This window comes from Myxine glutinosa, chromosome 8 (assembly GCF_964187855.1).
Source record: "Myxine glutinosa chromosome 8, kmMyxGlut1.1, whole genome shotgun sequence".
NCBI classification, from domain to species: domain Eukaryota; kingdom Metazoa; phylum Chordata; class Myxini; order Myxiniformes; family Myxinidae; genus Myxine; species Myxine glutinosa.
The window spans coordinates 128037917-128049946 of NC_136268.1; the positions used below are offsets into that span (position 1 = coordinate 128037917).

General features: G+C 41.4%; 1 protein-coding gene across 2 annotated transcripts in view; it reads right to left on the minus strand.

Moving 5' to 3' along the window:
• LOC137432912 (collagen alpha-1(XII) chain) overlaps nt 1-12030 on the minus strand; it is a 305761-nt gene that overhangs the window by 124026 nt on the left and 169705 nt on the right. For both annotated transcript variants that reach the window (XM_078783725.1, XM_078783726.1), the window contains exons 21-24: nt 10620-10749; nt 10032-10171; nt 3895-4024; nt 1224-1363 (exon numbers count right to left, since the gene is read on the minus strand). In XM_078783725.1, the coding sequence (XP_078639851.1) occupies nt 1224-1363; nt 3895-4024; nt 10032-10171; nt 10620-10749 (540 nt within the window). The remainder of the gene's footprint in view (nt 1-1223; nt 1364-3894; nt 4025-10031; nt 10172-10619; nt 10750-12030) is intronic.

Sequence of the window (12030 nt, forward strand, 5' to 3'; positions counted from 1 at the left end):
AGTTACAGCTTCAGATGAAGCACTGCTGGTTTCGGTATGCTATTTGTATTAGCCAATTGATTAAGAAAATATTGTATGACCATAATTTATTGATTTTAATTGTGCAATTAATCAATCAATAAATTATTGTACACCTCTCCATCCCAATGCAGTCTCGATGAGCTGCACGGCGGTATCACCGGGCGCCAAAGGTGCCCCGGCAATGCAGTGCTGGAGGATATGTATTTATTTGGCAAGGGGATGGTGTACTTTGAATGTATCTGTACTTGCTTTTAATTTTTTTATTCATACATAGTCAAGGCATGTGGAAGAGCTAGAACACAGAACGGATCATGATGCAACATGACAAAAGGAACAGCAGAAGGGGGAAAATAGCAGGAGAAGGGTTAGTGGAGAACACTAAGGGTGGACAAGATGGATACAGAAACCAAATTTTGTGAGGGGTAAAGAGTGGTTTAATGGGTGTAGAAAAGATCATGGTTTTTGGATGGGGGATGACTTGCCATGATGGTGAACAACTGTCTTTAAACATGTATTAAATACCAGTGCTTAGGGAAACGTGTCCTCAGTATCACCACATGGAGACGGTGTTGTCCCAGTTAGTGTAATCAATCGGATGGGAGGCGGAAGATGCACGTAAAAGCTCATTCGCATCTACTCCTCCACTCTTCCTTTGGCCAGGCCAGGGTTTGACGGACGTTTCGCTCTTGAAAAGTTAGTTTTTACCAATTGGTAAACTGTTTGATGTAATTTTGTGTTATGTCTATTAATCACACCCTCACTTCCTTACCACACCACATATCACGAAGACTCACCTTCCTCAGGTTCATGTGACAGAGACAACATTTTGCTTTTGTGACCGATATATATATATATATATATATATATATATATATATATATATATATATCCCTTCGCCCCCCACCGCCCCTCCCCACCCCCCTGCCCCCAACTCCCGCAACCTCAACACTTGCACTCCTCAATATCGCTATGTCTTTTTTCACCCATACCATAAAGTTATCTTCATCTCACCATTCCTAAACACAGCAAAAATGTTAAAAAGATTCAATATAATTAAAGAGTCGGAATTGGTAAATTGCAGAGTGAACCAGTTAGTGATCAAAGTAAATTATCATGTTTAATCTCTCTGCTTTATACATTGATTAAATTATCTGGTTATAAAGTTCAAATAAAAATAAACGAAGGCTGAAGGAGATGCGTACCTCTTCAAAATGCTCGCCATTAAATGGTCGCCACTTGAGACGGTAGAGCATGGGATTAAACCCACCATGGTCCCAAGTCACACGGAAACTGCTGGTCGTTGCATCAGAAGTGCGCAAACTCCTTGGTGATGGGGGGTTCACTGCATGACATCCACACAACCACCAGATATTTTCCATCCTAAGGTATGAAACTTATACAGCAATGAACTTTGTGGCTGAGCAAATCCATATTCAAATTGGTCATGAATGCTGTGGTGTTTACAACACATAAAACAACCAAATCGACAGTAAGTTCAATATTTCAGCCACAGGGTAGGTAGTCTTCATTGGGGACAAGCAAATGATAAGGTCGCTGAGATATGAAATACCTACATAGTCCTGCAACTGACCATGAGGACCAGATAACTATTCTTATCAATTGCTAAGGTTTGTAGCCATTAGATCATTTTGGGACAAAATCATCATTGAGAATACAAGTTTGGCACTCCATTGGGGTTACCGCTTACCACCATTACCTATAAAATCTGTACTTTGGGTTGGGGTGGTGTGGAATCTGTAAACTCGGATCTGTAACAATTAGCTCAACAAAGGTACAAGGATGACAAGAATGTACAAGGTGTTCCAAAAAGACCTGGACACGTTTGGTTGTTAATATGTTTAGTAGCACAAATGATACAATGATAGCCTTTGTTTTATATGATACACAAACTCAAAGTTTTATTTATTGTCAGGTCTGTTGGTTTAATGTAAAAGAAAATGGCGACTCTACAGGAGAAAGCTCAGTGCGTCGAATTGTTCATCGAGACGAGATCCGACAAGCAATTTCAGTGTAACTTCCATACAAGGTATGGAAGGAATCCGCCATCGCGGACTAGTATCAGAAAGTGGTACAAGAGGTTTGATGGGACTGGAAGTTGTCAGAACCAGAAAAGTACCGCTCGACCAAGCGCAAGTGCAGCAGACGTTGAATGAGTGCGTGAATCATTTCAACAAAGTCCCAGAAAATCAATCCAATGCGCATCCAGAGTACTGGGCCAACCAAACACCACTGTACACAGGATTTTGTGTAAAATATTGAAGCTTTATGCCGATAAGGTGCAGATTCTGCAGGAACTCAAACCAAATGATGGACCCAAACGCAAGGCATTTGCCTTGGAAATGCTCAGCCTCATAGACGATGACAAAAATTACCTGAAAAAGGTCATGTTCACAGACGAAGCTTGGTTTCATGTATCAGAGAAGGTCAACCAGCAAAATGTGAGGACCTGTGGCTCTGAAAACACCCACGTGACAGTCCAAAGGTCAGTGTGGTGTGGCCTTCTCCATGACCCCTTGGTGGGTCTGTTTTTCTTTGCGGAGGAGACAGTGACCTCAACAATTTACATGAAAATGTTGGAAAGATTCGCCTTCCCACAGATTGAAGACCTGAAACCCGATGTCATTTTTCAACAGGACATCACTCCCCCTCATTGGGCCTTAGTAGTTCAAGACGTCCTGAATGAAAATTTTCCAGGTTACTGGATTGGCCGAGACGGACCAACAGCCTGGCCTCCACGATCACCAGACGTAGCCGTCCTTGATTTTTTTCTGTGGCACACACCAAGGTGGCACACCTGCAGGATCTTCGTTCTCGGATCACAGCTGCATGCGCAATAGTGGACGCAAACATGCTGAGCCGAACATGGCAAGAACTCGTGTACCGCCTTGATGTCCTGCATGCGACAAATGGAGCTCAAGCTGAAGTGTATTGATGGTGTGCACAAAACTTTATGAGTTTCTGTATCATATAAACCAAAGGGTATTGTTGTAACATTTGTGGTTCTAAATAGATTATTAACAACCAAAGTTGTCTTTTTGGAACACAGTGTAGTATGAGATGTGAATTAAACAAGAGCAAGAATTGCTTTGAAATACATGTCCCTTACCAAGTTCCAGTTCAATATCAGTAAACACATCCCTTTATTTCAGCAAGGTAGAATGCCGTGTTCTGTGCCCAAAATAATAATAAAATAACCTGATGTACATACATGAATCAAAGACATACATACCTAAGGCTTATGTGCATATATAATATATCCTGATTATATACCTGGGATCATTGCAATTGCACTGGACAATGGCCAAACACCCAGGCCTCAGACCTGGCAATCTGTGCTGCTTCATGAAATGGCGGCGCATGATTTTAATTGTTGTGGAATCAGACCACCTGTCCAGCCAATGGGTGTAAATCAGTGGGGTGGAGCCAGGGCAGCTGAAAACTGACGCATGTACAATATGTGATATTTTATAAGTTCTAAAAGGGCATAACTCCATAAAAAATTGGGGAAACGACACAAAACTAAAACTTGTTCAGTAACTTATCATAATAAAGCCAATAATCAAGTTTCAGTTGAATATGTTGAAAAGTATGGAAAAAAGTGCAGAAAACCACAGATGGGACCGACGGAGGGACAGAGAGCAAACATGTAGTATAGTTCCCATCCAGGTAGGGGACTAATAACTGTGTGCAGGGTATAAAACATCAGAATAAAATGGTTGGGAGTTATCCAGCATAAAGGGTCACAAGCTGCTGACGTTTCAAGGCTTACTCTTTGTTGAAACACAAGAGAGTGAAGGGAAAGCCAGGGCATCCTGGTGCATATTGCTAAAACAGTCAAGATGTGATTCTCACAGGTAGTTTGGCTGCCCACAAGAGGGTCAGACACCCCATCTGGATACACAGCAGAGATAGACACTTCATATTCTGTCTGGGATGTAAGATCAGGAAGCACAATTTGTGTGGCACTGCCTCTAACTTCCTCCTGGGGAGACACACACATAGCCAATTCACTCTATCATCAGTTGTCATGCATTATTATAGATTGGGATTGCATGAAATACAGACATATGAAACCCTCCAAAGGAATTCTTCAACAGGCAATGAGCTTTTTGTTAATGTAAAGTATGTCCTGGACATTGGGATGAATTTTAAATATTGACATTTTAAAAATTCTCATCTCTGATTTGCAATAAAATCAATCATTGTGCCTTGGACTGTTTTCTCCACTTGAACACCCAACACAATGTTCATAGAGCTATGCCGATGACGCCTATTTTGATGACACCACGTATCATCTTACTATAATTCACCAAATGTCTGTCTGTCTGTTCCCAGGTACAGCAAAAACGGCTGAACCGATCACAACGAAATTTTGTGTAGGTAATCCTGGGACCCCCTGGAGTAAAATAGGCTCTATTGTTTTTCCAATTTTTTCCCAATTTTCCAATTTTCAATTTTCCAGTTTTTCCAAACACGATGGAATAATATTTACCGATATGAACAGTGATGTGGCTTTTATTGAAATTCTACAAATACAGTTTAGATTTTGATGATTTGCGTGTGATATGATTTAACGGATGTTTATATAAATCGTTTAAAATAAAAAAAAGCCTTCAATTTCTGATATTTTTCCTTTTCATTTGGGCCTCCCAATAGAAGCCCCGCCCCCGTAGGGCAGGTACCCTTGCTAGTGATGTGTACTTTGATAATCCAATCAATTTGGTTTTTCACAAAATAACATTTACAATGGAGGAGGAAAAGGACAGGGCTTTGACCTTATTTTACATTTTACCTCCTGTCATTGTCTGCCTTAGAAACAGTTTTCGTGCACAGCCTCACTTGGAGGACATGGAGAATACATACCTGTCCAAAGAAATTGCAGAGTAAGAAATGGCATGTATGGAAAGTCTTGTGTGCTAACGGCTTTCTGGAGGCAATTGTTCCCATTGATTTGAATCCCATTCAACTTAGAAGAGCAACTGGTATAGGTAATCCAAGAAAAGGTCAGTTTATGCTGAGTACCGTTCGATCCTGGTCTGTCCGAATGAGCGTGAATAATCTTAAAGGCCAAATCACAGTTAAACATCATCGTGAGAGATTTAAATGACAGTTAAAAAACTAGAACGTCACTCCATAGGCACATACCTCTGCCAGGCTGATCAGTTTACGTTTTGTATCCCAATGATGTGTCGGATCTGGATTCGGACCAGAACCAAAATCGAATCAGCTTGTTATTGTCGTCTAACCAACTTATCCACCTAGTTTTGTCATAATTCGTCCACAGCCTTTTGAAATATCATGCTATATCTCGTTTTAGGCAATATCACTCAATGGTGAAGAATCACTTTTTTAAAATATATAAATTCTTGTCTCCAGATCCGGATTCAGAACAAGAACACAATCGGCATCAGAGAAATGAGAATCCTTCAAGGAGCAAATGTGTAGAGTAAGTACCATCTATCTATAATTCCAGCAATCTCTGTGTGTCTGTGTGTCTGTGTGTCTGTGTGTCTGTGACCGCTGTTTCTCGACAACCACGGGTCCGATATACTTGAAACTTGCCAGGTATATTGCTGGGGACCCGAGGATGTGCCTTTTCAAGGTTTGAAATTAATCGGACAAGTACTTACCGAGCTATGTCCAAAAAACGCTTCAACCAATCAGAGAGCAGCGAGCTATCACGTGTGCCGAACGTGGCGATCAGACTCTGCCTCGGACGGCACATTTGACAGCGTATTCATTTATTTCACGTTGGAAAACTATGTTGCCGTTAAACTATGTTTTAAAACGAATTCAAACTGCGATTAAATTAAAACGATTCATCGTAACTGCGATTTGCGAACTTCCGGACAGTGACGACTTCACTTCCGGCAGCCAATCACAGAACGCTTTGTTGCGTAGGCGTGGCCGATGTGAGACGAGCGGAGCTGAGCGCGTTACGAGCTGACCGCCATTACGGTACGTAATTCGATTTCTTATGCGCATTATTTCTCCCAATTCAGTCAGAGCGAAGGGCGGAAGCGAAGAGCGTTGTTTTTTTTGTTTACGGGCGTACGGGCGGGGTAGAGCGTACGGGTAGCGTTTTTTTTTTTTTTTTGGCAAGGAACGGGCACCCACGTACGGGCAATGCCCTAGTGTATAATAAGTAGAGGACCTGTTTAGGCCGGATGTCGAATGAAATTGTATATTTGTCCCTGTCACGAGGGGGCGGGGCATGTTATTTAGCTCAGGGATTAGGTTAAGTAATTCCCTGTTCGTCGTTCCCTATGTGATTTATCCTTTATCTCTTTTGGCACCGCACCATAGACACTAGCGCAGGAAGTGCCCATTAAATGGCACTAATTACAATAATAAAACCAACCGGAAGCCAGTTCTGAGCACTGCCGATAGGACACTCCATCTACATCACCACGAAGGGCGAGTAGGACTGCATCACGAGAGCGGACTGCGTGTGGATTGGTGGAGAGCTGAACATGCAGCGGTGGCCTGTGGGCATTGGAGGAGAAGCACCGATGACGTCACACCCCGACGAATAAAAGAAGACTTGGACTGATTTTCTCTCTTCCTCTTGCCCCTCATGCTCTTCTTCTTGCCCCTCACCTCTCTCCCTTCTTGGTTCTACTCTTGGCTCTTTGCTCTGACGGTGGTCCTTTGTTCATGGGGAAGGCTTCATCGAGGCCAGGAGTTTGACGTGCAAGGACGACGGAGACAGGAGGGGCTGGAAGAGCGAATCGCATGCCTGCTCGTTCGCTTCACGCACCGGGCCGGGAGTGAGCGGACCATGCAGCGTGGCCTGGCTTTGTGCGCGCGGAACCAAAAGACGTGAGGGTTTTCCCACCAACGGCCGGAGATGATTCCTGAGGAGAAATACCCCAGCCGATTGAGTTAAGTCCTCCAAATTAAATTCACACAGAATTTATTTTCAAGTTATTTTTATATTCCCCCTTTGTCCGTGTTTAAGTCTGGTGTGGAGGATCCCAAAGGAATTTAGTTTTACCGTCGCGTTTTTCCTGTCACAGGTATTTATTGTAATAAATCGTGTTGTTATTTTATCCGTACATTTTAAACCTGTTTTTCGTTCGAGTTATTTTCTTTGCAGGCTTTGGGACTGCCGACTGGATCGACAGGTAAAACCCTTCATTCCTCCCCCTTCTCTTTCTTCCTCCCACATACAATAAAATCCGCTGTTTGAACATCGCCTCGGAGAGATATCTCGCAATTGGCTATTCGTGACTCTGCCAGTGTTAACTAAGGGCAGTCACACAACAATATATATATATATATATATATATATATATATATATATATATATATATATATATATATATATATATATATATATATACAGTCACGTGAAAAAGTAAGTACACCCCATGTAAAGTTTTGACTTTTTCAACATATTTCAACATACAGCTATTTGATCTTCATTTCAACAATATTGATAGATAAAGGTGATATAATATAACAAATATCATGAAACATTTACATTTTGTAGTCCATTGTATAATTTAAATAAACATAAATGCAAATTTCGCATGTGGAAAAAGTAAGTACACCCTTGGCTTTAATAGGTGGTATTGCCCCCTTTGGCAGAAACAACCTCAAGTAGGCGTTTCTTATAACTGTCTACCAGTCTCTGACATCGACTGGGAGAATTTTTGCCCACTCCTCCATGCAGAATACTTTCAGCTGTGCGATGTGTGAGGGGTTTCTTGCATGCATAGCTCGTTTCAAATCCCCCCACAACATCTCAATGGGATTTAGATCTGGACTTTGACTTGGCCATTCCAGCACCCTCCATTTCTTTCTTTTCAGCCATTCCTAGGTGGATTTACTGGTATGTTTAGGGTCATTGTCATGTTGCAAGGTCCACCTTCGGTTGAGTTTCAACTTTCCGACAGATGGCCTCAAATTATCCTCAAGCACCCTCTGGTACAATGAAGAATTCATAGTGGATTATATGATGGTGAGCTGCCCAGGACCTAATGCAGCAAAGCTGCCCCAAACCATTAATATTTCCACCACCATGCTTTACAGTTGGTATCAGGTTCTTGTGGTCAAATGCTGTCTTTGGTTTTCGCCAAAAATGTCTTCTGGTATTGTGGCCTGTTTACCTTTGCTCTACCTTTGACTACCAAAGCTCTACCTTTGACTCATCTGTCCAGAGCACATTGTTCTAGAAGTGATGGTCTTTGCCAAGGTGTTCATTGGCAAACTTTAGTCTTGCCCTGATGTTCTTTCTGGACAGAAAGGTTTCCTCCTGGCACACCTCCCATGTAGATCAAATTTGTGCAGCCACTTTCTAATGGTAGATTCGTGCACTTTGACATCAACAGTGGCAAGAGCTACCTGTAGGTCCCATGATGACATTCTGGGGTTCTTAGAGACTTCTTTCAGCATCTTGCGGTCTGCTCTCGGGCTAATCTTGCTGGGGCGGCCTGGCCTGAACAAGTTGGCAGTTGTTTGGAATCTTCTCCACTTGTAGATAATCTTCCGGACAGTCGAATGATTGATTTCAAATTGTTTGGAGATCGTTTTAAATCCCTTCCCAGACTCGTAGGCATCTATAACCTTCTTTCTGAAGGCCTCAGAGAGCTCTTTTGATCTAGGCATGGTGACGCCGCACACTTCAACAACAAAGAGCAAACCAAACTAAATGTCTGAGGTTTAAATACGACAGGTTCCCCCAAGATCCTCTCTGACGATGTTCTAATCATTTGCACCTGAGCTGGTGCACCTGATTCTAATTTTAGGTATTTGAAGTAGTGATAAATGTAGGGGTGTACTTACTTTTTCCACATGCAAAATTTGCTTTTATGTTTATTTAAATTATACAATGGACTACAAAATGTAAATGTTTCATGATATTTGTTATGTTATATCACCTTTATCTATCAATATTGTTGAAATGAAGATCAAATAGCTGTATGTTGAAATATGTTGAAAAAGTCAAAACTTTACATGGGGTGTACTTACTTTTTCACGTGACTGTATATTATAAAACAGGAGTGTCCGTCCGTCCGTCCGTCCCAAAACTACTCCCTCAGTTTTGGGGATAGCCCCGCCAAACCTCCTGTGGAACGTTTTGGTGTCCCAGCGGATGTTCTAAGGTAGGTAGTAGGTTTCAAAAAATCCTCAATAAAATTATGATTTTGAAAATAACCCGATACGAACCTGCCGCGAATCTGGAAGTGGACAGATGACGGTAATGAGCTGATTTGATAATATCCCAATACAACCGTCATTTATAACAGTATTTTGTTAAAGTATCAATTTATGATTGGAATGACATTTGGAATTCAGAGAATACAATTACTATTTTGAATTCGTAATTGTATTCACCCAACCACACGGAACAACTTCACATCAGGATTTAAATATTTGTTTATGTCACGCATGTTGGTAAAAGTTTATTTTTTATATTAATGCTATTTAATTTGTGATTAGAGTTATGCTGTTTGGAATGAAAATAGAGATATCGAGTTCAAGAGAATGACGAAATGTCGTGACGGGTTCTACATTCTAAGTGTGACATTCGCGGATCGCCATATGCAGATTCGCCTTTTCCTGGATATAGAACCATTCAAACAGGTACGTTTTTCATGGAAGTCCTTCACGAACCTGCTGTCCGTGCTTGATGTTCGACTACAGGTGGCACAGGAATGTGGAATTTATTGGTTCCATTCGTCGTTTTTTTTTTACCCCAGTCTTTCACGAACCTGCTGTCCATGTCTGACGTGCAACTGAAAGTGCCACAGGAATGTGGAATTTATTGGTTTCATGCTTTAGCATTCACCATTTCTGCATTGTCTGTGTGCTCATGGCCTCCCATATATATGCATATACATTATACATACATGGTATAATTAAATATAAATATATAAAATTACATATAAATATATATAATGACATAAGTAATCCAAATGAGTCATTTTTCGAATACCACAAATAACAAAGCACTTGAGACAACCCAGCAGCACTGTTTATACCTCCAATGGCTCCTCGCTTCCCTTGCGTGAGTATACTATATGGTACTTTGTCACGGAGCCTGGTGCTGGCTCCCAGGACACGCGGAAGCTGTTATGAGTCGTGTCGAAAAAACGGATTTTACGTGGGCCAGGTATTGCACCTGTGGTGGGAAAATAGAGAGAGGAATAGTTGATAAACTGATATCAAAGGAAGAGGAAAAAAACAAAACAGAAACAAAAGTAAAGGGTCTAGATATAGTGAAACAAGAAAATGTGTATGATCTAACACAAGGGTAGAGGAACTGACATTTGACCAGATGATTCAGCCCATTGATCCTATGATTCAGCCTGAAAACATCGCAACTTGGTCCTCAAAGTTTGAGGTAAATCCAAAAAGGCTGGATAGTATAGGCTGTGAGAGGACCTCATTCCCCCTTTTGACACCCACCTGAGGATGTTGCATCCAATAAAGAAGGGTAGAGAGGATTCGACAGTTTAAAAATGCCACTTTTGGGCTGGATTTTGAAAAAAAACTGTGGAGATTGATGCATGGTTTTCAAAGGAACCTAAGGGAGGGTATAACGTGATCCAAGCATGTACACTACTCACGTGTTGATTCACTCCCCATGAGTGCATTAGACTCGCCCTCAGGGTAAATAGCAATGACGGAAACATCATACTCTGTCAATGCATTCAATTCAGGCAATAATACTTCAGTCCTTCTCCCTCGCACCTCCATCTAAACAGAAAATACAAACACATCTCTGTTTTTTACTAATATAATTTCCTACTTTCTCTGTCTATTTTCCTTACTTTTTCCCTTCATACTTATATTTAGATACATTTTGTCGATATCCTAGCTGGCACAGTAATATTAGAGCAGCTTGGGCCTGGGTTGACAAAGTCATATTTGTCATGGTTAACACATTGCCACCATTGGTTCAAAAATGACTAAGAAGTAAAGAGATGGTTTGTCTTGTGGATATGGACAATGTTTGCCAATGTTGGGTGTTAGTTAGTCTGTCAATGATGTAGTGATATTAGGCCAAAAGTCAAAAGACTTGCAGCATTCGACTGATGATCAAATCACGTTTGGCCAACAAAATGGACAGTGACACCCAACAGTGACAGTGACAGGACAAAATGGACAGGACAGCCAATATACGATGCCTTCAGAAACTATTCACACCCCTCGACTTTTTTCACATTTTGTTGCGTTACAGCATGAATTTAAATTGATTAAACTAACATTTTTGTCAATGATCTACACGTAATACCCCAAAATGTCAAAGTGGATTTTTTTTTTTTTTTTTTTTTTACCAAATAATTAAAAATGAAAAGCTGAAATGTCTTGAGTCAATAAGTATTCAACCCCTTCGCTACAACACTCCAAATTGAGCTCAGGTGCATCCAATTTCCTTTGATCGTCATTGAGATGTCTCTACAACTTTATTTGAATCCACCTGTGGCCAATTGAGTTGATTGAACATTATTTAGAAACACACCTTTCCATATAATGTTACGTTTGTGGGGTTAGGTGACGAATTGCCACAATGGAGATAGGAATGTATAGATTAGCATAAACCGTGTGACGTGTAGAAGACATCTCGATGCACATAAGCAGGGAACCCGTGAGCTTAAGGTTTTTATGTGTCACCACACGGAGGGTGCTTTTGTGTTAGTTATATAGGGCTTAAGGATAATTCCGAGTATGTACTTGCATCCTGCGATTTTTCCTTGTTTTTACATTCACTCGGCCAGCCAGGGGAGCACTCTATTATACCACGGTGACCGAGATAATGCCAATCAACAATAAATCCCACCCCACCCAGTAGAGGCGGATAATCGGTGGGCGGTCAAGAGGGCCGTGACGCCCCACCCCCGAAATGCATGATTGGTCATATGACGTCAGAGAGAGCTGGAAGGTTCAATCAGACCAAAGAGGCAGAATCAGTTTCTCTCTCTCTCTCGTTCTGGTTCTGGGCGCGGGCAGTCACACTTTGGCTTGTGAGGAAAGCCG